We start from the raw sequence: 26,433 nt of genomic DNA on the forward strand, positions 1-26,433 counted from the left end.
TTGTTGTGCTTTTTAAAAACTAAACTAAACCTACCAAAGTACTTCTGTCCTAATTTACATTTAGCTTTCTAAGTAATAACCCAGAATAATATACTTCATCCAAATAAAGAGAATCAAAAGGATAAAATGATTATTGTTCCAAATGTAAAAGCATTAGAGTGATCCTTAAAATTGAAAGTCGGAAAGTCTAAGCTCCAACCCGCAGAATTCATTCTATTAGTCAAGAAAACTCTCCTGGTGAATTTTTTCCTCAATTTGTCAACATTTACCCCTCCCTCATCAACCTTGAAGTTTGCAGTTGCAGCACCGTGGCTGCTGGTGTGGCAGCCCAGGTTGTCGAGGGAAGGGTAAATGTTGACAGATTGAGGAACAAATTCACCAAGAGAGTTTTCTTGACTAATGTAATTAATTCTAGGGGTTGGAGCTTAGACTTTCCGACTTTCAATTTGAAGGACCAGCCTACGTGAGGCTAGACTTCAAGGTTGATGAGGGAGGGGTAAATGTTGTTGGAATCTGAATAAAATTCACCAGGAGAGTTTTCTTGACTATCATAACAAATGTCGCTGGTTGGAGCTTAAAATAAATGAATTTGAAAATGTACATGGCACTACGGACCACCCTAAAAAACATGTTACAACTAAATGTAATTATAAGTCCAGTGCAGATTTAGCATGCATCGGTTTAGGATACATCTTCCAAAAATGTAAAAGCATTTGTGTCACATTCAAAGTGTGTGCCGGATCAGTAGACGTGCATAACTCACAAGAGTCTCTGCATAGGTGGCAAAAAAGGTGAATGGCCAGATAATCCATAGGCATGCAAACTGACAATGTTATAATTGACGTTAATTACAACAGAATTCCAAAAATACAACAAAGTCAAGTCAAGCAATAATCTGAATAAAATATTTTCCTTATTACAAGTGAATTGTTTTAACTCGCAGCATGCTGAGAAATTACTCCCAATTCCCAGATGATGTCCACATGCCTACCAAGTTTATTCTAAAACATACAAGCAACTCTGTACCTTAGTGAAGCTGAAACAACTCCTTAGGCCTCCACACTGAAGAAAGGTGCGTGTGAGGGAGGCAGCAATGGACTCCTAGACTACCAGAAATCAGATTTATAGTGTCATTGCCTAGTGTGAATGGCCCACAGAAATAGACTCCTCTCTGTCCACCAACAGTGGTATTTAGTGCCGCACATAGCATCCCCACAATATCACACAGGAAAGGAGGTGATAAAACTCAAACACTTGAGTATCTTGTGTAAATTAAAAACACCTGTTGAGGGAAGTGGCAGTGAGAATTTAAAGAGACATTACCCGCGGACCCTCTGAGTGCATGCTGGGTCAGCGTCACCCATTCACATTTGACCGGGGCTAGTTTTGGGAAATTTGGATAACATTTTTATGGAGTCAAACAGAAGGAAGAAATCAGTGTAGAGTTTCAGCACTAAGTGGTTGTGCTAATTTATTAATAGAACAAACAGCTCTGTCCAAGTGTGATCTTGACCGCCTCAAGATGTCCATCTATAGGCATAGCCTAACTGAGACTGTTTTAAAGACCATATCACATATCGGTTTTTCAAGCGGCCGAAATCAACTATGATATTGCTTTGTTCATTTCCAATTTTCAAATTAATCAACAAAATGGAGATCTAAATATTGCAAATCAATGAGATACTGTTATTTGTCCCCTTGCACCAATTGAAATGGAGCTATTTTATTACTTTTACTACAGCATCCAATAAGTACGTTTAAGTAAGTAACTGCGGTATTTAAAAAACCCACAAACTATACATTGTAATTTTAGTTTTTGTCCAGTTATGGTTACACTTGTATTTTAAAAGTACTGTAAACCAAAAAAGAGACAAAACAAACAATAAACTAAGTTGACTTTGACTGATAGCATTATTTTTCTATAGATATCTCGATGATAATCCTGCAGATAAAACAGATATTGTGACAGCGTTTCTGATAACACATTAAAGGACCACCTTGGAGGTCAAAACAAAGCCAAAAATCAGTCATGTTTTATTTAGTCGAGCAGAGGAACACAGACAGGTGCTGGTCACGACTTGATGGTTTGTAAACTGAGCCGCCCAGGGTTCAATCTGCGTCATTGTTGGAACAGGGAGTCACATGGTTCAAAGGGCTGCGACTTATGCTCTCACGTAAGGACATATCGGCACAGAACAATTAAACAAAAATAGTTCTAACCTGGGGTCAAATACTTTTCTAAAATATAACCTTGAAGTAATTGCAAAAAGGAGTTTTCAAATAATCTAATATTGCACCTCCGCACAAAGGGCAAATCAGACGAAGAATGGTCAGGTCTGATGTGTTACAGCCTACATTTCCCATATTGCATCAATCAGCATCCACTAGATTATGCTGCATTCACACAATACCCGCAACATCTCCTTACCTTCTAACTTGAGTTTTAATCCTTTATGACCTTCACTGCTAGCCAGGCACGTGCACACATAGACACTTTTTCTTCCTCCAGAGAAAGTGCCCTTTTTCACCCCCCTTTTTTTTATTTTTTATAAATGAATATATATACTGCTGTTTGCGCACAGTTTCCCTTTCCAAAAAGATATTGATTGAATACAAAATATCAGGTCGGGAGATTAGACTGTGAAGTTCCGTAGCTCTCCCTCCCTCCCTCCCCTCCTACACAGCGGTGCGGACATCGGCAGTCACTTCAGACAGACAGGTAGCAGCACCTCCCACTTTACTGTCCCATGTTATGCCGGCTTTTCTTGGCTTATTTTGAAGGTGACTGGTGATGTAAACTGCCAGTGCCTCGAGTTTACAGCTAATTAGCTAGAAGACAATAACAAATATAGTTAACTAAGGTAGGCTACTAGCTAATGGATAAGTTATCTCAAGAAAGAGGGAGAAAATGTAATGTTTGAACAATGGAAACAGTGACTTAATGGCTTGAAATTGCATGTGATGTGAGTCCCAAATCCGAAGATAGGTGCTTGGTAGTTGTCAACAGTAGCAGCTGAGAGCAAAGTTGTTAAACCAGCTTTGTAAATCAAAGCAGACATAACATTTTGAAACTGTAAACGTCTAAAATAAAAGAGGTCGCAGGTTCAGGGCTGCAATAAACTCCTCAGTAGAGTAAACACGGAGCAGCTAAAGTTGAGTTCACAGCACCGAGCAACACGACTGCTAAAAATAATGATTAAAACTGAAACAATAAGTTGACCCTTTCAATCGTCATCGTCTAAAAGTTTAAAACAATTTCAGCAAAGAACACAAAAGAATCAGTTCCAGATTTTTCTTTTTCTTTGTCCAATCAATCAATTGGATAATAAAGCAGATATTTAAAAGTTAAAGTCAGGCACCAGTTTTCTTTGTTGATCAGAAGCATTTATTTTTAGCACATAAACTGGTATTTTTCATTTCAACTATATGATGACAGAATGCTACCAACTTATCTCCAAAATATACAACTTCCTGTAGTCTATGCTGTACACACGCACTTCCTCTGAAGTCTATACTGCAGTGCACACACACACACACACACACACACACACACACACACACACACACACACACACACACACACACACACACACACACACACACACACACACACACACACACACACACACACATACACACACACACACACACACACACACACACACACACACACACACACACACACACTCAAGCATACACTGTTGACCTATGTTAAGTAGTAAATAACCGGTAACACTTTATCTTAAGGTACACAAATGAAACATCAACTAGTTGTTAATAAACATGCGTATTAGCGGTATATTGGCTCTTTATTAGTCATTATAAAACACTTATTAATGCCTTATTCTACATGACCACATTCTACAAGTAATAAGCCATTAGTTGAGAGTTTTTCCTCAATAACCCTCTAATTAGTGCTTATTTGTTGGAAGTAAGGAAGTTGTTGTACATGAGTTTTGGTCTTAATATGCTCTGCTCAATAAGGGCCTAATAAGGCAGCAGTACCACAAGAATAGTAATTCTCCCATAATAACACTTAACAAATATGATCTATTCTTATGGAACAAGACATGAAACTATAAGTGTTAATTGTGTCTAAATAACTCAAAATTAGGTATTTCTATCTAAGAATATGTTCCCTATTTTAAAGTGAAGTCTTGTTCATAACCAATACGCTAGTAGTTTGACTCTAATTGACCTGAACAGGTTCCCTATTCTAAAGTTGCCTCCTCTTCACACTTTGTAAATACATTATAGTACGCTACTACTGAAAGTAACCTCAACAGTACATGAACAAAGTAGGCACACGTTGAAATATCTGTTTTATTAATGAAACCAGTGTAAGCCTTACACAAAAAGTGACCCTTTTACTCTTCAGGTTGCATAGGGAAAATTAGTAGCAGTCTACTGCCATGCTATTCAGTTCACTTTCTCCTACTTCCTGTACCCGGTTTCCTGTCTAACCGTCAGTACATATTTTACAAAAATATAAATGTGCAAATATGAAACATACAGGTCAATATCCCTTTGCTATTGGTAGCTGAACTGTCAATACCCCAAAACATATTCTTAGATATTATAAATACTTAATTTTGAGTTATTCAAACACAATTAACACTTATAGTTTCATGTCTTGTTCCATAAGAATAGATCATATTTGTTAAGTGTTATTATGGGAGAATTACTATTCTTGTGCTACTACTGCCTTATTAGGCCCTTATTGAGCAGAGCATATTAAGACCAAAACTCATGTACAACAACTTCCTTACTTGCAACAAATAAGCACTAATTAGAGGGTTATTGAGGAAAAACTCTCAACTAATGGCTTATTACTTGTAGAATGTGGTCATGTAGAATAAGGCATTAATAAGTGTTTTATAATGACTAATAAAGAGCCAATATACTGCTAATATGCATGTTAATTAACAACTAGTAGTTGATGGTTAATTTGTGTACCTTAATATAAAGTGTTACCAAATAACCTAATATCCTAAACTGTGCAACGTTTTTAAATCTAAATCTACTGTCCAGCGTCAAACAGCTTCTTCCTGCCCTCCATACCAGACATGGCCTCCACGTTCTTATGCCAGTCAGTGACCTCCTCTTTCTATTCATAAGAAGAAGATACGTCTCAGTGAAGCTGTGCTCTTTAAGAATAGCCCCAATAAATCAAGAAATACCAAAGCATTGTGTTATAATTCAAACCTAATCTAAACCTAGGAGTCAACCCAGCCTTGAAACAATCGGATGTTTAAGATTCCACACTTACCTTCTCCTCCTCTTTCTTCACGGTCTTCAGGTTGGCCTTAAAGTCCATGGACTCTCTGACCATAGCGCCCAGCAGAGATGCCAGCATGGCGTCAGCTGAGATCTTCACCCTCTTGAGAGCAGGTCGCTTCATGTTACCCTTCAGCTCAATAATGTTCATGGAAAGATGTTCAACCTGCAATAAGCAATGACAAATGTAAGTGAAAGGTACAAAAAAATGAACACCTTCAAAAATCCAATCAGTCCCAATGAAAATACATTTACCAATAGATCACAAACACAAACTAAGTAAGGCTATTAACCCTAAATGTTTCTAGTAAATAATAAAACTTATAATGCTGCAGCTTGTTCATTTTTAAAGATCGGTTTCATTTGTTAACACATCCAGGAAACAAGGATTAAATCAACATGTAAGTCCAATGAAAATAATAAATCGGTACCTCCTTAGTATTTTTGACCACTTTGGCATCAACGTCATAACGCTCTTCGTCAACCACGTCAATGTTTCGGTGCAGATCTTTGCACAGAGCCTGCAGACAGAGAGATAATCAGATTGTGTGTGTTGAACCTGTCGACGAGCATTTAACGGCTTTGCATGTTGCGCAGTTGCAAATGTCAAAGTTTAAAACTGTGTTGATGCAACACAAAGTCATTTATGAAACATCAAACAAAGAGTATGGTGTCTTTTATTACTAGTGTGGTGATTGTTACAGTCATGGTTGTATTTCAAATGTATCCATTCCTTGTCTTTGATAATATGTATTCTATTAATATAATTTATTAAAGGTTTCTCTAAAAAAGAATGTCAGCTACATGCAGACAATGTAAAATGTGGACAGTGAGGCACCTCTCTTCTAATGCGCGTACTGCATATGAACATACCGTATGCATGTTACCTATAAACATCAGAGCAATGCATGCATATGGAACAATTCCTTGATGTGACCTGCGCATACCAGAAGGTCCTGAACGGACAAACCAGACAGCTGGAGTGGAGGGACTCTCTCAGCCAGAGTGGCTTCCCTCGCCTGCTTCTTTTCCTCCTTCTCCTTCTCCAACATCCCAGCTGTCATTTTCAGCAGCTTGGTCTAAATTGGGTCAAATAAATCAGGTTGATGAACTATGTGGCACGGATCAGACTTATATAGATGTTATCATAAAGACATAATACCTTGAGAGCCAGTCTGCAAGATGCAGAGATCTTTGATTTTTTCTGCTACAAAAGAAAATATTTATGTAGCAATTAGCAGTTATGTACACAATGTAATGTATGTAAGTGTATATTTGTTTTTTCATAAGATGAAATAATGATATAGATAACTTACCTGTCTGTGGTAGACATTATGATGTTGGAAGTAAAAGAAACGAGAGATAGCATCATAACATTGTAAAAGATTACTTGAATTTTACAAATACAAATGTACAGTACATAGTAAAGAAAGCATAACTTACCCCTCAGACATGATTGCTGTTTGTCTGAAAGAATGAAATAATTCAAAGTCAGAAACATTAAATGCAAGGACAGTATCGGTTGCAGTAGTATTACTACATACATGCTGTTAAGCAGTAACACTGTAATAATGATTATTTTGTGATTCAAGCACCAGAATCTGATACTTAATAGAAAACATCTGGTTGACTGGGCCGACTCGACCAGACCTCGGTTTGTCAACATACCAACATTAAGCCCTTCAATTAGTAACGCTGCATGTGTAAATGCTGCACATTTTTTTAAGTGTAGTCATAAAATCCCAGAGTTGATCCATTGTTCAAGGCAGCAAGAATCAACATTAGCTTTTGCAAAATAAAACAAAAAAAGTACTAAAATAAGTGGATTAATTTCCCGTATGCATGTTTAAGTAAGTAAGTAATATTATAGTGTTGTGTTGGTCTCTTAAAGATCAAACAGTATCAAATCTTTTACAGTAAACCTGCATGTATTTTCACCGATTGGCTTAATACAGTTCCTGCTGTTCTTTAAATCATTGAAAAATAAATCCAACAGTCTTACTTATTCTTAAACCACATTTTTGTCATTATAAAAATGAACATACCTTTGTTTCTGCAGAAAACCTGTTGAGGTGAAAAGTGGCTGTCTTTAAGGGACAAGACTTTTCCTCAAGAGAAAAACTTGCGCCAAATGTAATGGTTGAGTGGTCAACTAAAATAGCCTCCTCTGATCTGAACCCCCCCCCGCCCCCCCCCACACACACACCAGGTTAACCACCAATTGTGTATACTCCCATTACTCAACATCAAGAGTAGAGGCTTTAAGGACAGCCAGTAAAAAACATCCATGAACACATCATCATCAAAACTGGAAAATCTAACAAACCAAAGAAAAACCAAGCATTAAAGTCTTTATGGTCTTTTAATAAGCATCACATGTTTTACAGACCAGTGGCAGCGCCTTCATCTGTATAATACAAATACTTCACTTCAAATGACAAACTCACAAATTCGCTATTCTATACAATGTTTATGATTACACCATAAAGTGGTATTTTGTACATACATGTTTACATTAAATCAAGAAAAAACAATTTATTTCAACGTCATTATACACTCTTTCTTTAAGTCTGCATCTCTGCAGACTTTCCTAACGGAGGTGGCCATAGACTTGGCTTTTTCCTCTAATGGCGATGAGTTGTTGCAAGCATGTCACGATGGTATGTCTTGTTCATCCTTTTTATACCATTATGAGTCCTCATGAACTCGCACACTCAAGCATTACAGCTGCACACAGGTGATGCCAATTAAACCAGTGAGGGTTTAGTGCTTAGGCCTTAGGGTGTATGTTGGGATTGGGCCGATGTATTACTAACAGCACTTTCTATTGTCCTGCGTTAAACATCTTCTTCCTGCCGTCCATACCAGACATGGCCTCCACGTTCTTACGCCAATCAGTCACTTCTTCCTTCTGCAAAGATACAAAAAAAAGTCATTTAAATGTACTTTTAAATATAGTTTATTTTTCTTGATGGATGATTGTTTCCAACCAAACGTTACCTTTTCTTCCTCCTTCTTCACTGTCTTGAGTTTGGCCTTGAAATCAGGCTTCATGAGTTTGGAGGAGTCGCTGCATGCACCCAGCATGTCGTCCGTGGTTTTCTTCACCCTCTTCAAGTTAGGCCTCTTCGTCCCCTTCAGCCCAAAGATCTTCTCCTTCAGTGACTGGACCTGTGCATCAAACACACCATTCAACATCCTTATAGGTCAGTAAATATACAAATGAATTTGTGATGTACCTTAAAAACTTCCACTGTACCTCTGTTTCATTTTTTACTACCTTAACTTCTGTATCATAACGAACTTCATCTACAACATCAATCTTACGATGTAGTTCTTTGCAAAGATCCTGCAAAGAGAAAAAGATTGATTGAGTTATAATTGTTGCACTTTCTGTTTCCTTGTCTTAAGGTCAATCGCTTTTGTTTGCTAACAAGTGGCTCAAAGAGAAAGAGGTTGTAGAGGACATGAAAGTCATTACCCTGAACAAGAGGAAACTCATCTACTTAGCCGTGGTGATGTTGAAGTCATGCCAACGTGTAGTTAGTTTATCTATTTACATGTGGCGATTGTATTTAGGCCTCAAAATCTTTTTTAATCGGTCCATTTGTGACGAACACGGCTTAGTATAAGAACATTTTGTTTGCCAAAGATCAACATTTCTGCAACATTAAATTTGCTTTTTGTCAAGGCAACCGTTCCTTTTTAGGTTGGCTTACAACAGGGCTGTCCAGACTTCTTTTACCGTGGGCCACATACAGAAAAATATACGAAGGGCTGGGCTGGGCCACTCACTGGAGGTATACTGCCTCATAATTTCAGTTAGCAAAATCAATCAAATGGAGGTAAATTATGCTTGTGAGTGTTGACAGCTCATCCCTTAAAACAGAAGCCTCAGATTGCTCATAATAAGGAGAAATAGGAAGGGTGTATTTAAAGCTTGTTATGTAAATAAGTAATTGGGCTTTTTTGTTATCAACTAAGATATTTTAGAAAGTGTTTCCAACTTTTATTGACAGAATGTATTTGAAAAGGGTTCTTATTAACACATGAATACTACTGTGTAATGTATTTTTACATTGATATTTAATAGGTACAACATAAGACAAGCACAAGTTTCATTTGTGGGCCATATTCCATTATACGTTTTGAATTTGCTGAGGGCCGATTCAAAATGGTCCGCGGGCCACATTTGGCCCCCCTGGCCGTAGTTTGGACACCCCTGGCTTACAAAAACATGTCAACCTTGCAGTACTCTGAAATGCCTGAATCAGCATGGTTTTCTGCGTCAGTACCTGGAGCTCCTGGACTGACAGACCTGGCAGGTTCAGGGGAGGGAAACACTCTTTCACAACTCGCTCCTTCTCTTGTTTCTTCTGTTCAATTTCAGCCACCAGCATAGAAGCTGCTTTCTTCAGCAGTTTAGACTGTAATACAGGGAGGCGTTAATATGTCTGCATAAAAACATTAAAGCAGTCTAGGAGCATATGGCATTTTTAGTGTATGGTATGTTAGTGGTTTAAAAGGTCTGCAGGACCTACCTTCAAAAGCAGTCTGCGTGTTGCTGAATACTTTGTCTTTTTCTGTGAAGAAGAAAATAATGTCATATAAAGCAATTAATACAGTTTCAAATGTTACATTTTAAAGCACAAAATGCATGATTAATTAATGCATGTTTAGGAAAACATTTTTGGACTCACCGGTCTTCATCAGGATGTGACAAGACAAGTAAAAAAAAGAAATAGAGAGATGTTTTTATTTATTATACAAATAGTGTAGAGAATTGTAGCTCTCTTTTAGAGGTCAATACTTACCCTTCAGACATATCTGCAGTTTACGGTATCCTTTGGAGCAAAAACAAAGTTTGTTTACTCTTTTGAAATGCATTGCATGCATTTTCAACACTTCTTTAGATAGTTTTACATACTAGACTTAGAGTATTTGTTAAAGTCTTACTCATGTTTTCTACAGTGAATCTGATAAATCCAACTACTGTAGTTCACAGTTCAATAGAATGAAGTGGTCTCATTGACCTCAGTGGCTCTCAGAATCATTTTTATTTGTTTCCAAGTTTAGATAATCCTTCCCATTGTTAAAAGAGCTGACAAGGAGCCAGTCGCTATATTTAGCCACATTGCCACCATACTATTCTGTCCCCCAGCAGCTGCCTTGTCCTTTATGGTGCCAGAGAAAAGTTTTGGCAGGCAAGAGACCAACTTTAATTAAATCTCTCGAAGACTGTGAGAGTTATGAAAAACAATTCTCAATCCACAACACTACTTCATTTTTATTCTGCTGCATGTTAAATGCACATGTCTTTTGTTCAAGCAGACATTTTCAGATTAGGGCTGAAGTGGAAATGAGCTGTCAACAAACCCTATCTCCTCTGTCTCTCTCACTTTCTCTGACCTTCTCATTCTAGCGTTAGCTTTACAACCACATACCTAAAATGCAATGTAACCATGCCATTATATATTAGCAAAAGTAGGCGTTAGAGACTGATGAAAGCCTGTCAATGCCTCTGATACAACACAGTAATATTACCAATTTAAATTAATCCAGCCTGACAGGGGGCTAAATTCAAGGTAAAGTATCCCAGCCTGCAGCCTTGCCCCTCAACCCAGGAGGTTGCCAGTTCATATGAGCGAGCCTTCATCACTTATCAGAGCAGCTTTTTGGACAAACGACGGGTCAGGCCTGCTGTTACCAGCCGACAATACCTTTTCAGGCAGTTCAAGCCTCGGGTTACATTTCTACACTTACAGGATCAAGATATCGTTAAGACGTATTTAAGACCTTGACAAAAGTGGCAACATAGCAGAGATTCACTCACATAAATACCAGTCACGGTAAATGTGTCAGTGCATGCTGTAATGCAGTCTTTGTCATTAAAGCCTTTGATAGCTTCTCTCATGTCAAGAAGTGAAATAGCAATGCTACGTTAAGCAGTCTCCTTAAATGTCTAATCTGATTGACTTTGAGTTTCTTGTGAGATATACCAAGTTGATTATATATGAAACCTACCTTGAAAAGTGAGAGAAAATCAGAGCAGGCAGCAGCAGTTGTAAGTCTGGAAAACAAAAAGCACTTGACGATTATTAGTGAAAGATTTATGTATTCAAAGTCTCACGTGAATGGCTCGCTAAAATAGACCCCCCGTCCACCTGACAATTTCTGCATCACAGTGCAACCCCTTTTTGATTTGCCCTCTGCCCATGACCCATTCATCTCATGTGATTGGATTGCACAAGGGCCCACCTAACACGCTCCTCACCTCACTGACAGCTGACTTATCGACTCTGTGGATATCTGGCGCCCTGACCTTGTTTGCTTTCTCACTATGTGTCATGGGGTGGACAGGCCAAGGTTTTAAAGGTGCCTTCTAAAGTTAGTTTCAAAAATGAAAGTTTTGGAGCAATTAAAAATGCATTTGTTTTTATTATTGACCTGACAAACAAAAACAAAAACAGTCTGTAATGTAGTTGTAAGCAAATACAAAGTAAGAATGACATGTTATACATTTGTCAACCATTTCAACTCTAAAAACTATACAGCACCCGTTACTGTTGTATAAACTCTTCCAGAAAGCTTACAACCTATTAACAAGTTCTTACAGTTTGCATTTATTACGTTTCATATAAAGTTCTTTATAAACATAAAGACAATTTGTTGTATTTTTTATTGATGTTGGATATATTGTTGTTGTTTACTTTTTTTTTTTTCAATTTAAAAAATACTTTCTTAATTCCTTAAACTGCATCTTGAGGACAATTAGTTTGCAAACAAAAATTGACATTAATAAATCTAAATTCTCAAATAAAATTGTTGAAATATACGAAAATTAAAGACAGTGGCCAACAATATTCAAGATGACAAATGTCAGAAAGTACCCAAGTCTAAATATCCAATTCACAAGACACACTTAAAGGTGGGGTATGTAAGTTTGAGAAACCGGCTCGAGATAAACTTTTTGTTATATTCCATGGAATGCTCTTAACATCCCGATAGCGATGAATATCTTAAGTGCTTTGACAATAAATCTATAAAAAAATGTCATCTGTGGAAGCCGTAATACTGTAAAAAGTGTAAATAATTTGATCCCTCATCAAATATACCAGAATACATGAATTATTGTACTCAGGACGGGGGTTTGAGTATTACTCAAAAAGTACACAGTAAAAGTACCTCATTGTATTTGTGGTAGTAGTCTAACAAGTGCTGAGTCCAACAGTACCAATTTTATTAAGAACTTATGGTACAAATTATTTGTATCGCAAATCAAGCAGAAAAAAACATGCATTATTTTAATCTTGTATTAGCGTCAGTGCCGCTTCTCGGCGATTACCGTAAAGGCGTGATTAAAGGTGGGGTAGGTAATTTTGGAGAAACCAGCTCGAGTGCGCTAGAATTTGAAAATACACAGCCGGAAGAAATATGTTACTTCCTTACAGAGCCCCTCCTCCAACACACACGAACGCGCACATGACCAATGAGGGCACGAGATAAATGTGTGCACGAGATGGAAGGCTGACGATAGGCCATCCAGCCATCCAGTTATTTTTGCCGGGCCGGCTAAAATGATAGGTTGTGCTTTTTACAGCACTACGTTTTCCACAGATGACATTTCTTTATGTAATTATTGTCAAAGCATTTAATATATTCTTTGCTATCGGGATGTTAAGAGCATTCCATGGAATATAACAAAAAGTATTTCTGAAATAAATTACATTCCCCACCTTTAACTAGGTAGAAAGTTAACCTAAAATAACTTCAACATGTGTTTTAGATTGCATTAAAGCTTCATAGGAAGAATTTTAACTGTCAACAAAAACACAAACACATACAAAACGAATTATTATATCTGACAACAACAACACTATATAATGTTATAATGTGTTATACACTACTCATTACGTTTTTATCTGCTGCTTACAATTTGTACATTCTGAACACAGTACATCGCAACAGACGGCAGCTGCACTGAATAAAAGTAACGTGTTATATTTAGATCGAGGTGCCACCGTGGCAACTGATTCACAATTGCCCTGATACTGCTCTCAAAGCAAAAACAATCTGCAGTCTATTCTTGTCAGATTTAGGCAGCACATGTCTGTATGTTATGTAAAATGATCCTCTTGGGCTAAATGCTGTGTATGAGACAAAGTAACACTCCAACAGGAATTAACACATAACCACGGACACATTTTGTCCTATACAATATAATCCCTTGTAACTAAGCAGTGAATAGCTGCACGTTCTCTGGTATTCATCCTGGCCCTCAGGTGTTGATCCTTTAGAGTGATATGTTCTGGTATCTTTTTATTAGGGTTATGGTCCCTGGTGGTTATGCGGGGTCAGGCTGGGTGTTAAGACGTGTTTAAAGGGACAGTTCACCTCAAAACATAAATATACCTCCTTTCGTCTTAGCTAAAGTGTGGTTACTCAATATAGATTGTTTCGTTACTTGTTGATTGTTGGAGATGTTGACATGTCTGCCTTCTTTTGATAATAATGTAACCACATGGCACTTGGCTGATGATATTTCACAGACCCTGTTTCTGAGCAATCTCATGTATGATCTTTTTACATTTCTACCAAAAAAGCAGCAAGCCACCCACAAACAAGTGAGCACTACTCCTCTTCTCTGAGTAAATGAATGCTTCCTCCTGCACCCTGATAGTAAAAAAGAGTTCCCACATGAAGCAGCTCACAACAAGGTCTGTAGATTATTTCAAGAAACAAGACCATGATTTCTGAAAAGACAAGTTGTTAATAAGACCTTCAAATTCAATTTATGTTTGCGCTTTGAGCATTACAGGCCAAGTTTCATCTAGTTGTGCTATATTTGTGAGAAGGCAGAACTCTATACAGCCGATGTTTCCATTAAAGGGACACTCGCGCTAAAACTGTCTTGATAAAAATAAGCACTACAGGTAAGAGGAAAAGTATATATGTTATATTGTTGGGAACTGTCCCTTTAAGAGGCGGCCTCTAGACAAGAGGTTTAAGACTGATTGCATAATCACAACATCCCAGGTTGAAATGCGGCCTGGTCACAGTCTCTCTCTCTCTCTCTCCCCTCATTTTCTATTGAATTTCTGCTATTAAAGTCAAGCTTAACATTTCCCCCAAAAAGTATGCAATTCAATGTTTTTAATAGGCTCAACACTCTCCAAATATAATGTTTAAAATGATTGGACATAACTTAACTTATTTTTATAAATATTTTTTAGATACCAAAATGCAATTTAAACGGTTAAAACCAGAACTTTAGATATTATACATTTGGTAACTGCTGACCCCTAGTGACTGTTGACATATTGGTTTGCAGTTGGCCTAAATCTACAGTGTTCATACACAGAGAAGGAAGAAAAAAACATCTATTTCTGACATAATTCTGTAGAAGTTTAGGTAAACATTTTCAGCCCATGTTCTTCATGAGAATAGAAACTACAAACCACAGCGTCTTTCCTGTTCCTGTAATAAGATGGCAGCGCCTGATAAACCTGAAACTTGAACACTTGTTGAGATTGGATCACATCGAATCTTCTCTGTCTTCGTTCAAGGAAACTATTGAAACATCTTCAAGATGAAGTGTATTATTTTTCTTATTTACTTCATTGTTTTAAAAGCTTTTCTTCATGTGTTGTGGAGCTTCACCAGAGTGATCCACGTTCCTTTTTTCTGCTTTTGTTTGACTGCTGGACTCACGGTGTCCTCTTCCATCAGGATCCTGGACAAGCGTCAAGACTGCAATCAACTGGTGAGGATTCAATATATTAAACTATAAGTACAATCAATATCATAAAAGTCCACTTGTTGTTTTTAATTCATCAATTATCTTGTGTTTTTTTCCCAGGGTCTTAAGAACTGCCAAATTAGTAAGTATCCTATTCAGCAAATTAGTCGCAAAAAGTTCAAATGCTTGTGTACTGTATATACATCAAGAATATGTTGAGTGGCATTATTTTGTGAAACAGTCTATATCATATATATTATATATAAATATATATATACATTTGGTGTTATTATAAGCTTGGATGAATGATTTGTGCAGAAAAATATTATTTTAATTAGACACTTATGCATTTATGTGATTCACAAACAGTAAGTTTAGCATATATTCACAGCATTATAATTGACACACTGTTCCTTATATCTCAGAAAACTGCCCAGACGAGCGCATTGTCAAACCTCGACAACATGCTCCTAACGGCCCAGAAGTGGGTCCCCATCATTTGGGTGTCTGGATGGACGAACACGGACCTGTTTCTGTTGTAAATTTGTCATGGACAATAAAGTCAGATGGTAAGTATTTCTAAAATCTGTGCTTCATTTTAAAAATACACTTTGTTTATTGTAGCTCACATGTAAAAATGCATCAAATACAAGTTGTGAACCAACCGGTATTTATTTTTAGGTGAAAATAATAATACAAATTAAATGTATTGTAAAATATACACTTTCTTCTATTCACAGGTAATGTAAAAGTCCTTCGGGGATCACAGATAGATTTTCTGGATGAAAGTACAAATCAAAGTTTGTGTGTGCAGTTTGTTTTCAACCTCAGCAAACAGCAAAATCCAGACCTTAGTAAGGTGAGATTTGAACATACTTGCTTAATTATCTATGAGTATCAAAAGTAGTATGGATGTTACAGATATGTTTTTCTTTATTAGTGGACATTTTCCTTGGATGGAGTCGTGGTAGAGCCTCACCATTCATATAGAGTGTCAATTCTTAATCTGCCAGAGCCTGATGATGAACCCGAGAGGCTTAGAATGAACATTACCATCCCAGGTGAGTGACCTCCAGATCCCTGAAATCTGCATGAGAAAAACTGAAAAAACATTTATTACGAGCTAGAAGTTTGTTTGTACAGCAGACTAAAATGTATTCTGTGTTTTGTGTAACTACATTGTGTGATCATAACAGAAAATATGGTGTGTATTATGACCCATGTTAAAAAAAAAAGCAATGTAAAAATATCCGCTCTTGAGTCAGACGGTAGTGACAACTTAATCCCTCCCAAAGAAATATCCCTTTAATACATATAGTGACAATGGCTCTTGAATCAAATCGGTGTCTAATCTTCTTCATGTAACTTGTTCCCTCATGGCCAGGATGTGATGACACGAGAATCCAAGAGGCCCAAATGTGTCTGGAAAATGGTACCTGTAAATCTACATCTAGCAGATTTTAAATCGACCGCTGTTAACGATCCTGGACCATTTTAACATTATCTTCTGCATGTTTCGTTATTTTTAGGTAGTCTTTGGGATCCTCACATTAATCATTCGGTGGATCTCAATAAAGGGCTTGGAAAGTTTTCCATCGATGTGCTTTTTGAAGCAGCACAACATTCAGAGACATACCAAGTGTCCATCCACAGTAAAGGTTTCAATTCATCAAAGAGTGTCTCAAAGGTGATTACACTGAATTTCTATCTTATATTACCAATGATGACAAAAATGAGTATATTATGAGACTACGATCCTGACGTACTCCTTGTTTTGGAAACATTATATCATTATGGTTTTCTCTATCTACAGGAAAACAAAACATCCCTGACTGTGACATTTGAGTTTGGGTGGGGGCAGCTTCCACAGTGTAAAATGGAGTTATTGGTAAGTTTCATTTAAATGTAAGGTCCCATCCATACCAGTTAATAAAGTACTCGTATATGAACTCATACAACATTATAAACTTAACTGACTCTGCTTATTTTTAAGATTCAGCCGTTTTTTGTTCGATGCAAGAATGACTGTTTGGGTGCCAAGAAAGATATAGATTTATGCAAGTGTAAGTACGATAAGTAAACTATATTTACCACTCAGTGGTTCCTAACCGTATTGGCTTGAGATCTCTAACACTAAAGCAGCGATTACTTGCTTCCCCTTGTTGAAGATTTATCAGCTTTTAGACCTTTACATTTATCAGATTGTCAAAGAATAGATAAAATACAAAACAACTATATGTATTCTTTCCTATCCTTTTAATCATCTTGAAAGCCACTCAGATGCATCTTTAGACACAGGGGGGTTGATTTATCTAATCACATTTGTTTGCTTTTCTTTAGATTATCCACCCCGGACTTTAATTATAAAGGCATGCTTGGCACTGCTTGTCTGCGGTGGTTTTCTTGCCTTTTTACTGTGGAGAGCTTTCCAGAAAGGTTTGCTTCTTACAAATGCACAGTAATGAATAGAAAACGCATCTTGAATTGATAATTAACCAACAGATTTCCCTCTTTTCTCAGATCCTGTGAACTCATCTTTATCTGCTGCCAAACAACAACCAGAAGGTTTTCAAGTTCGAGAGAGAAGAAGACTCCTCGTCATTTACTCCCTCGACCACCCTTTATACAAAAACATTGTCCTCAAGCTTAGTGCATTTCTGTCAACCAAATGTGGTACTGAAGTGTTCCTGGATCTGCTGGACTCCACAAGGCTGGGAGTGTTGGGAAGCATTCAGTGGCTGGACTGGCACAGGGAACAAATTGAAAGCTCTAAAGATAAGATACTAATCCTGTGCTCAAGAGGAGTTAAAGCCAAATGGAAAGCCATGTGTGGAGACAAACGGGTATTTCTGAGAGAGGACGCCCGATCACCTATGGGTGACATGCTCAGTCCAGCCCTCAGCCTCATGGTACCCCATTTTATCAGATCTGCGTCATTTGAAAAATACATAGTGGCTTACTTTGATGATGTTTGTTCTGAAGATGATGTTCCTTCACCGTTCAACATTACATTGAGATACAAGCTGATGAAACAGTTTGAGGAGCTATTTTTCAGGATCCTGGACACTGAGAAGCACGAGCCCGGCATATTGAATCACATTGATGGGCTTTCAGAGGAAAAGTACCACCAGTGTGCCTCCGGTAGAGCCCTGAGGGACGCCATAGAGGCTTTTCATGCATACCAGCTGGAGCATCCCCAGTGGTTTGAAGAGGAACTACTGGAGAGCTCAAAGACCTCTTCTGAAATCTGTGATGATGAAAAATCAACCATAAACCTCATTACATATCGTGAACCTGACTCAGCTCAAGTCACCAGTCATTTAAATACATAAGAAACTGATTTCACTGTCAACACAACAGGACTTTACGTGGCTGAAGAGCTTCAAATGTGCACTTCTGTGGAGTTTAACCAACTTATATCTGAGAACATGCAGCATGTTTGATGAAATTGTGGTAATGTTTTGGGACGACAATGATGATCTTCTCCACTGTTGGTGGAAACTTTGAAACATTCATCATGGGCCATACAGACACATTTTTTGTCTCTGGAAATGGCCTTTGTGGAGGCCTGCCATTTCTGAGTGACTTTCTAGTTTTACCAAGTTTATGCTTCCCTTCATATCAGTGCTGCAGTTATTTTTTTGTATGCTGCATTAATGTTAATATATCTTGCTTTCACTCAGGAGACAGATCCAGAGTAGCTATAGCACAGAGATCTGCGGTAGATGCTTTTGGTCTGTGTCAACAGCGTTTGGGTCAAAGTTCAGCCTACTGGGCAAAGTTTCTATCGTTTCTGTTACACTGAAGAAGGTAAGACTAGTCTTGATTTGTGACACTGTTTTGTATTATAATTAACTGATTTAATCTAATGTGCTATGGGCTTTTTAATACTGTAAAGCATGGACATGTTTATTGTATTATCACAGGTAAAAGGTGTCCCTGCGGCATAAAGTATGTGACCAGAAATATGTAAATGTTGATAATCCTTTGTATGATGTAGATCTGATCTGTTCATTATAATTCCAAGTGTTTGTTGGTGTGTTTCTGATCCTCTCTTTGTTTTTGATGAGATATTAAAGACTGTTACATTTGAAATCTGGCACAAATCAGATGTAAAGTATTTACTCAATGTAGTACATTTCAGCCAACTCACATGGTGCATACATGCAGTGGTAGAAAGAGATAGCAAACAGACCCTAACTCTAGAAGTTGGTTTCTGAGAGTGGCCCCAAAAAAGGGGGAAAGGTTGTGGGAATTTGTCCCAACTAACTGGAGCAAAGAAATCCTCACAATGGCTGAGTTGGACTTCTGCCTTGCAGTGACAGAGAACACACTGCAGGGTGTGATGCAACTGGATTACATGTTTCATTCAAGAAGCTGAGGTAATGATGTACATAGGTTTTATTTTGACCAGCACATTGTTTGATACTTGCAGTTCTTTGTTTGAATTGGTTTATACGCTATATTAGATAGACATGCTGTTTATTATGAATTGTTTTAATCAAAGAAAGGAGTCTAAATAAGTCAAACGTATGGAAGATATATATAATGAAATCGTTTTTTAATGCGTTAATGTTTGCGATTCATTCTGAAGCTCTGATTAACGTTATCTTTCCAATAATGTCCGATGCTAATTTTTTTAATGTATGTTGGAAAGAAGACATTTGGATTACAGCAAAAGTAAGAACATTTTCCAATCTGTTGAATTCTGACTCTCAAACTGAAATGACCTCCGAGTGCCCAAAGAGAGGAGGCGCTAAGATGAGGCTTGGCCTTTGGAACATCAGTCTGAAACGTTCAGCTGACAATCTATTTTCGAAACACGTCCTGTTTTCAAGGTTTCTCTCAAAATCTGAACAGAATGAGGATGCTGAAGAGAGCTTCTGCACTCCTCCTGAGAAGAGGAATCACAACTTATCAAAGCAGATTGTGCAGAAATGGTAAATGCATCCTTTAATCATATCTATATTAAAAACTGTATAAAGTATAAAAGAGGGATGATAATAATAATGATGATTTAATTGCACATCTTCTCTTAGAAAGCCTCTTCAGAGTTCATTCATCTGTGTCTGAGGCGCTGGCAGAAAACCAACCAGTGGTTGCTCTGGAGAGTACTATCATCACACATGGCATGCCCTATCCACACAACCTGAGGTACCCCGTTTAAAGAGTCAGTCAACTCTGACAGCAGCAGCTAAAAGCGACATAAATCATTGAAAATTAGTGCTACCAATGTTTTAATGCAGCACAGCGAAGGAGGTGGAGGACATTGTGCGATCTGAAGGAGCCACTCCAGCCACGGTTGGAGTGATCGATGGTGTCGTCCATGTTGGTTTGTCGTCAGAGGAGCTCGACCACCTGGCCCGCTGCAAGAGCTCCATGAAGGTGTCCCGCCGTGACCTGCCCTACGTCGTCAGCAAAGTGAGACCACAACACAATCACTTATTTTAAAAAAGAATCACTTTCTAAAACCTGAAGGCCGACCTGGTCGCATCAACTTATTCTAGTTCAATCTATTTACTTGTACTCTAATATAAAATAAACACATCATATGGAAAGTAATGCAACTGCAGGAGAGGAAAAATAATAATAAAATACTTATTCAGAGTTCTCTCCTATCTATACAAATAATACATAACATTATTATTAGCATTATACGAAAAAAAGCTAACAGAAAACAGAAGGAAAAGACAGAAAACAAACAACAAAACAGACCTAAAATAAGTATATATGGACAACCAACAAAACTATCTTGCAAAAAATGTCATGAAGAAATTAGAAATATCTTAAATTGAGTCCTAAAAGCTGACAAGGAAGTTAACCATTTCAGTGTCATATTCTGTGAGCTTTGAATATCTTTTCACTATTGCTGTCCTGTGTGATATTTTCTCAGGGGCTCTCTGGGGGAACAACCGTGTCGGCCACGATGATAGCTGCACATCGAGCTGGCATCCCTGTGTTTGTCACAGGGGGCATAGGAGGAGTTCACAGAGACGGAGAGAACAGTAAGCAGGTTTATAAGTACTAAAATAAAAAATGAAAACAGATTCACTGACTGGATTTTTTGGCATCTTTTCACATGGAGATTCAACAATGTGTCATAAGGTGCTATTTTATGTTAAACTGGATTTATTGATAACGATGAACAATTATGAGTTAACATTATTCTTTGGAGGTCAAATAAATGCCTGGTGATGGGATAGTTCACCCTGAGTTAGGTCTCCATGAGCACCCCAATAGTCACCTTTCAGAACAGTACTGTAAGTTCTGTTTGTACATAATAAGATAGTATAATTTTACTTTTTATTGAAGACTTACCATTGGTCATGATTATTCCTCCAGGTCTGGACATCAGTGCAGATCTGACAGAGCTCGGCAGGACTCCCATTGCAGTCGTCTCTGCTGGTGTAAAATCTATTCTGGACATAGGTCGCACCCTGGAGTACCTTGTGAGATATGAGATAAAAAAATATATAAAATCAATGAAATATAAGAAAGATATTGGGCTGTATTATATTCCTGTTATTGCATATATTTTTAGGAGACACAGGGTGTCTGTGTAGCCACCTATGGAGCGTCTAAGAACTTCCCAGCCTTCTTCTCTCCACAAAGCGGATTCACTTCTCCTTTCCATGTCTTCAACCCTGAGGAGGCTGCCAAACTTATTGGTATACTGTAAATTCATATCCTTAAAACACAGATTCAATGTCTACTATTTATTTTAAACTATTATGAATTTGTATTTTGTGTCGTTCAGCGAGCACTCTGTCCCTGGGTCTCCAAAGTGGCGTCCTGTTAGCCGTGCCCATCCCAGAAGAGCATGCAGCCGCCGGCCAGCTGATAGAGGAGGCCGTACAGGCTGCAGTCACAGAGGCAAGGTACAGAGAGTCGCTGCTGTGGCTTATAATCTGTTGAACTTTTGTTTAATCAACACTTCAAAACGAGTTCAGAAACGTAAAGATCTGTCTGGATCTTTGGACTTTCTGTATCTGTTTTGTTTTTCAGTGTTAAAGGTATAACAGGAAGAGATGTGACGCCGTTCATTCTTCAAAAGGTCAACGAGCTGACTGAAGGAAAGTCCCTTCGTGCCAGTATCCTTCTGAAAATCTGAATTATTCAGAGCTCAAGCTCAAATATCAAATCATTTTGAAAGGAAAAGGCACAGTGAAGTCTGATAACGTTTTTTCTCAAAGGCCACACAATGTTTCCAAGCTGTATAAACACGTACAAAATCCGTAACTTCTTTTGCTCTCAGACATTGCTCTCATTCATAACAATGCTAAAGTTGGCAGTCAGATAGCCCGCGCACTGTCACGGCAAATGACTGAGAGAAAGTGCAGAGGAAACACCAATCGTCATGGAAAACACTCAGACTCAGATATAGTGAGTATAACAAATGTACAATGGAAGATTTGTCAAATACTGTCACACTACAGTACCCACAATGCTGTTCTCTTACAGGTTGTCATTGGAGGAATAAACGTTGATTTTATTGCAAAAGGAAAAGCAGAAACACTTATTGTAAGTTATATTAATTCAATCTACTGCAGATCACGTAATCGGATTACTGTAGTTTACTTCTGAGAAATAATGTGTTATCTCTTTCAGTTTGGACAGACAAACCCAGGAAGTGTGTGTCAATCATTTGGTGGTGTAGGACGGAACATCGCTGGTGTGTTTTTATCTGATTATGTACATTCACATGTTTTCACACGCACTGTGAAACCAATTGTCCCACTCATTTTCCTTCCAGACTCTCTGAGTCGATTAGGCCGCAGCCCTCTGTTGATCTCAGCTACTGGAGCTGATTCACACAGCGAGGCAGTGCTACACTATTGTAAACATATGGTATGTAAACATCAACAGTTGTTTATCACCAAGTATGATTCAAATAGAAAAAATTATATTAAAGACTGAAACTTGAAATACTGATTTTGAAAAGCCAGTTAAAGGATTTGGTTAGAGGTTCATCATTTTAGGATTGAATTTCGTTTACATTATCTGCCTTTTTCATTTCCTTGTAATACATACACCAAGGGTATTTCAAAAAGCACTCAGACTGTACTCAGGTCTCACTTGAAATGAAATGTCAAAGTGACTTGCTGATTAAATACAATATATAATTTGTTTTGCTTATATATAATAATAAAAATAATAATAATACATTACATTTATAAAGCGCTTTTCCTGATGCTCAAAGGGCTTGTTAATGTTAACCTGACTTTTGGTCCTTATTTCTGTAAGAACACAAGTGGTGTGGCCAGGTTAGAAGAGCAGAGCACGGCTACGTACTGTGCTGTCATCACTGCTAGTGGAGAACTGAGTCTAGGATTGGGAGACATGGACATTCATCAGCAGATCACAGCGCAGTATGTAAGTATAACAAGCCTCTATTTTAGCAAGGCTACAGACAAGGATTTGTGATCAAATTCCATACAAATGCAGGTAATTCTCTCCAATTCGCTCCAACACTGTCCAACATGGAGTCATTTTCCAGTTTCCAGTTCTGAATGTGTATATTTATTGTTTTATTTTACACTTCCAAAGATTTATGAACTGATTATTTTTAGGGTTGTACAACAAAATAAGATAAAAAAAAAAAAAAATTGCAACCTAAGTTTGTTTTATATATATCTATATTATTTTTTCGACGCACCTCTTGTTCTGAAATGTGCTATGGAAATGAAGTTTAATGACTTAATATCTGTTTGTAGGTGTCACAGTTTGAGAAGCAGCTTTCATCAGCCACCCTCGTGTGTCTGGATGGAAACATCCCTGTCTCCACCATAGACTATGTTTGTTCCATTGCCAAAAAACACAACATCAATGGTAAGCATGGAAAGATGTTCACTATGAATGATCATGGTCAGAAGCTTTCATTGACTCTAACACAACACAATCAATGTGTGTCACAGTTTGGTATGAGCCGACAGATTCAGATAAAGCCTGTAAGCCTTTCCTGTCCGACGCCTGGAAGTCCCTTTCCTATTCATCCCCAAACCTGGCCGAGCTGCGCACCATGAACAAAACTCTGGGCCTGCCCACACCTGAAGGTAAAGTGTATTTATTGAATCCGTCATGGTTTAACCCCTAATTGACTTCTTTATCCTGGCAAACACATAACCCAACATACAATGACCAGACTCAGGGACAGTTTTAAACATTTGGACTACCTATGTTGCAAATGTATTATCTTTTCAATTTACACACGGCATCTATTGCACGTCTGTCCGTCCTGGGAGAGGGATCCCTCCTCTGTTGCTCTCCCTGAGGTTTCTCCCATTTTTCCCTTTAAACTGTGGGGTTTTCTCTGGAAGTTTTTCCTTGTACGATGTGAGGGTCTAAGGACAGAGGGTGTCGTATTGTCATACTGATATTCTGTACAAACTGTGAAGTCCACTGAGACAAATGTAACATTTGTGATATTGGGCTATATAAATAAACATTGATTGATTGATTTTATCCAACAGGCCATAAGAATGCTAAACTCCTGAGCTTGCACTATTTTTATAGTTTTTTGATGTGTTTTTAAAGCCCTTTGAATCTTTCAACAGTGTGTGAAGTTAGTGTTCTTGTGAAGTAGTGTCATTGAGGATGTGGTTTTGTTTTGTCTTGTGGGTTGAAGTGCTGCCTAGCTCTGTTGAGGAGGTGCTGAGTGTTGCTGTGGCTCTCTCACGCCCCCTCCTGGAGCATCTCCACTGTCTGGTGGTGACTCTGGGGGAGAGTGGGGTTCTGGTGTGTGGAGAGCATGAAGCTGGCTCTGTCAACCTGCAGCCAAGGAAACAGAAGAAGGTGAGGGCAACTTATATTCAACCCTTAACTTTGGCTTTTTTTGTTAATGTACATACATTTTGGAAAGGGTGTAAGCTGGTTTTTTACCTGAATTTTAGAAGATCAACTCCTGTGAAAAACTCAAAAATTAAGCTGTGTAACCAAAACACAGTCACTGAGGCCCTTTGAGGACAAAGCCCCCATAGAACCCCATTATAACCACAATTTGTGATTCTACTACCATTACAGCATATAATCATGCGTTTTATAACATTGGGCTATCAATCGGTCCATGGCTTCAAGATGGTAGTTTAGAACAAAATGTGTGTTATTTTCCTCAAAATAATAGTTAAAATGCAGCCAAATCAATGCTGTTGCTAATCAAACACTAATTGCATACTGACGTGAAAAAAAAGTGAACATTTTTATTAATATATGATTTTTATGAGAATTTCTTGACATGGCTGTTCTCTAACAAAATCAGAGGAACTTTTGTTAGGTGAAGCATTAGCTTTAAACTGATGATAATTACGTTGAGGATGATGATAATTCAGATGATGATGATGACAACAGTGAAAGTGACAGTTAACTGAACTATACGTTTGCAGAAGAGGAAGCTCTGTGCTGTCCACTACCCGGCGCTGACAGTGACGGCAGACGAGACCATGAATGTGTCAGGAGCAGGAGACAGGTGCTGGACATTTAGTTGACCTACTGTACTTTCTCGTACACATTATTTTTTAATTTCAAACTTTCTTTCTGCTTCTGTTTCATCCTCTTATTTCTCATGAACTTTTTCTCTCACTTACAAAATGATTGTAACTCAACAACATTCAAAACAAAACAACATTTATCCCTTCCCTGTCTGCAGTCTCGCAGGTGCTTTGATGGCTGGGATCCTCCGACAGCGAGACACAGACAGCTGTGTTCGGATGGGGCTCCTGGCTGCTCGTCTCTCTCTGGCCTCACCACATCCTATCGCCCCAACGCTCACCTTCGAATCTGTGGATCCCAACAAAGTCAAGACTCAAGAATGGCCAAAACCCAGCTTCATGTGGATTGATTAAAAATGTTAAACACCATTTAAAAACCTACCTGGGGAAAAGTAGAAAAGTGGGTCTAATATGCATTAGTTTTTCAAATATCTTTGTCAGTTTGATAATTTTAGGCCTTTTAGTGTGTGATTGGATTGTAAAGCGTGATGTATAAAGATTCTACATTAAACCATCTAATACACATTTGATATGATATTTGATATTGGTCTAAAGACAAATCACTTAAACACTCTTTCTTGATTACAAATCCTTGTGAATAAATTATAAAATGGTATAAGGTAGCCTGATGTGGTGGTTTATTTCTTAAAAATAAATAAAGATACATATTTAAAAGGAAAGATAGATAAGATACTATAGTCATTTTCTTGTGTTTTTCCTGTTTTCTGGTTGTGTAATTTAACTCCTAACAGTCTTTTTATATTTATTAACTTAACTAAAATCATTAGTCCAATGTTTTCTGTCAAAAGAACGTACCTAATATCAAAAGAAAAAGAATGGTCACCCTTCAAAAAAGGAAGAAAAAAAAGAAAAAAAATGTATTGGCATAATTCATTGACAAAAAAAAGTAACAGTACTAATAAAACCATAATA

General features: G+C 37.8%; 6 protein-coding genes across 9 annotated transcripts in view; 2 read left to right on the forward strand and 4 right to left on the reverse strand.

Moving 5' to 3' along the window:
- The window catches only part of tnnt2d (troponin T2d, cardiac), a 49,657-nt gene extending 47,153 nt beyond the window's left edge, over nucleotides 1-2,504 (reverse strand). Inside the window, exon 1 of the mRNA XM_079685488.1 lies at nucleotides 2,498-2,504. The gene's annotated coding sequence lies outside the window, so the exon portion shown is untranslated. The remainder of the gene's footprint in view (nucleotides 1-2,497) is intronic.
- The window catches only part of LOC307041909 (troponin I, slow skeletal muscle-like), a 117,388-nt gene that overhangs the window by 4,188 nt on the left and 86,767 nt on the right, over nucleotides 1-26,433 (reverse strand). The window lies entirely within an intron of this gene.
- tnni4b.2 (troponin I4b, tandem duplicate 2) lies at nucleotides 4,940-6,716 on the reverse strand. The gene is made up of 4 exons (XM_079685492.1): nucleotides 6,225-6,716; nucleotides 5,709-5,798; nucleotides 5,270-5,443; nucleotides 4,940-5,107 (listed from the first exon to the last, which is right to left on the reverse strand). Exons 1-4 carry the CDS (start codon nucleotides 6,339-6,341, stop codon nucleotides 5,021-5,023), a joined length of 468 nt encoding a protein of 155 aa, XP_079541618.1. The 5' UTR covers nucleotides 6,342-6,716; the 3' UTR covers nucleotides 4,940-5,020.
- LOC307041906 (troponin I, slow skeletal muscle-like) lies at nucleotides 7,621-9,967 on the reverse strand. The gene is made up of 5 exons (XM_079685491.1): nucleotides 9,819-9,967; nucleotides 9,573-9,704; nucleotides 8,537-8,626; nucleotides 8,278-8,448; nucleotides 7,621-8,188 (listed from the first exon to the last, which is right to left on the reverse strand). Exons 1-5 carry the CDS (start codon nucleotides 9,882-9,884, stop codon nucleotides 8,102-8,104), a joined length of 546 nt encoding a protein of 181 aa, XP_079541617.1. The 5' UTR covers nucleotides 9,885-9,967; the 3' UTR covers nucleotides 7,621-8,101.
- Nucleotides 8,399-18,363, forward strand: LOC307041903 (interleukin-17 receptor A). 2 transcript variants are annotated; one of them, XM_079685487.1, is made up of 12 exons: nucleotides 8,399-8,483; nucleotides 15,007-15,040; nucleotides 15,137-15,158; nucleotides 15,442-15,585; nucleotides 15,757-15,875; nucleotides 15,957-16,077; nucleotides 16,401-16,448; nucleotides 16,546-16,703; nucleotides 16,830-16,904; nucleotides 17,010-17,079; nucleotides 17,357-17,452; nucleotides 17,537-18,363. In XM_079685487.1, exons 4-12 carry the CDS (start codon nucleotides 15,528-15,530, stop codon nucleotides 18,346-18,348), a joined length of 1,557 nt encoding a protein of 518 aa, XP_079541613.1. In that variant the 5' UTR covers nucleotides 8,399-8,483; nucleotides 15,007-15,040; nucleotides 15,137-15,158; nucleotides 15,442-15,527; the 3' UTR covers nucleotides 18,349-18,363. The 2 variants fall into 2 exon arrangements, with proteins under 2 accessions (XP_079541613.1, XP_079541612.1); XM_079685486.1 differs by lacking the exon at nucleotides 8,399-8,483 and having other exon boundaries at nucleotides 14,838-15,040.
- Nucleotides 18,742-26,180, forward strand: LOC307041901 (uncharacterized protein; the record flags this gene model as incomplete). 3 transcript variants are annotated; one of them, XM_079685477.1, is made up of 19 exons in its annotated part: nucleotides 18,742-18,826; nucleotides 19,855-19,956; nucleotides 20,056-20,170; nucleotides 20,263-20,437; nucleotides 20,910-21,021; nucleotides 21,359-21,465; nucleotides 21,558-21,684; nucleotides 21,774-21,894; nucleotides 22,022-22,107; nucleotides 22,272-22,399; nucleotides 22,478-22,537; nucleotides 22,625-22,688; nucleotides 22,770-22,864; nucleotides 23,261-23,389; nucleotides 23,731-23,845; nucleotides 23,932-24,069; nucleotides 24,642-24,808; nucleotides 25,396-25,478; nucleotides 25,659-26,180. In XM_079685477.1, 19 exons carry the CDS (start codon nucleotides 18,742-18,744, stop codon nucleotides 25,852-25,854), a joined length of 2,205 nt encoding a protein of 734 aa, XP_079541603.1. In that variant the 3' UTR covers nucleotides 25,855-26,180. The 3 variants fall into 3 exon arrangements, with proteins under 3 accessions (XP_079541603.1, XP_079541602.1, XP_079541604.1); XM_079685476.1 differs by having other exon boundaries at nucleotides 22,272-22,537; XM_079685478.1 differs by having other exon boundaries at nucleotides 18,772-18,826; nucleotides 19,877-19,956; nucleotides 22,272-22,537.

Source organism: Notothenia rossii, assembly GCF_949606895.1.
Source record: "Notothenia rossii genome assembly, chromosome: 5".
NCBI classification, from domain to species: Eukaryota; Metazoa; Chordata; class Actinopteri; order Perciformes; family Nototheniidae; genus Notothenia; species Notothenia rossii.

Coding starts and splice junctions, on each gene's coding strand:
- LOC307041903 (XM_079685486.1), top strand. CDS start 14,867: ATGAAGTGTATTATTTTTCTTATTTACTTCATTGTTTTAAAAGCTTTT. Junction 15,586..15,756: donor ATGGACAATAAAGTCAGATG/GTAAGTATTTCT, acceptor TTCTATTCACAG/GTAATGTAAAAGTCCTTCGG. Junction 17,453..17,536: donor GTGGAGAGCTTTCCAGAAAG/GTTTGCTTCTTA, acceptor CTCTTTTCTCAG/ATCCTGTGAACTCATCTTTA.
- LOC307041906 (XM_079685491.1), bottom strand. CDS start 9,884: ATGACATTATTTTCTTCTTCACAGAAAAAGACAAAGTATTCAGCAACA. Junction 8,449..8,536: donor TAGTAAAAAATGAAACAGAG/GTACAGTGGAAG, acceptor TTTGATGCACAG/GTCCAGTCACTGAAGGAGAA. Junction 8,189..8,277: donor TGAAGAAGGAGGAAGAAAAG/GTAACGTTTGGT, acceptor GTATCTTTGCAG/AAGGAAGAAGTGACTGATTG.
- tnni4b.2 (XM_079685492.1), bottom strand. CDS start 6,341: ATGACAGCTGGGATGTTGGAGAAGGAGAAGGAGGAAAAGAAGCAGGCG. Junction 5,799..6,224: donor TGTCCGTTCAGGACCTTCTG/GTATGCGCAGGT, acceptor CTCTGTCTGCAG/GCTCTGTGCAAAGATCTGCA. Junction 5,444..5,708: donor TGGTCAAAAATACTAAGGAG/GTACCGATTTAT, acceptor TGCTTATTGCAG/GTTGAACATCTTTCCATGAA.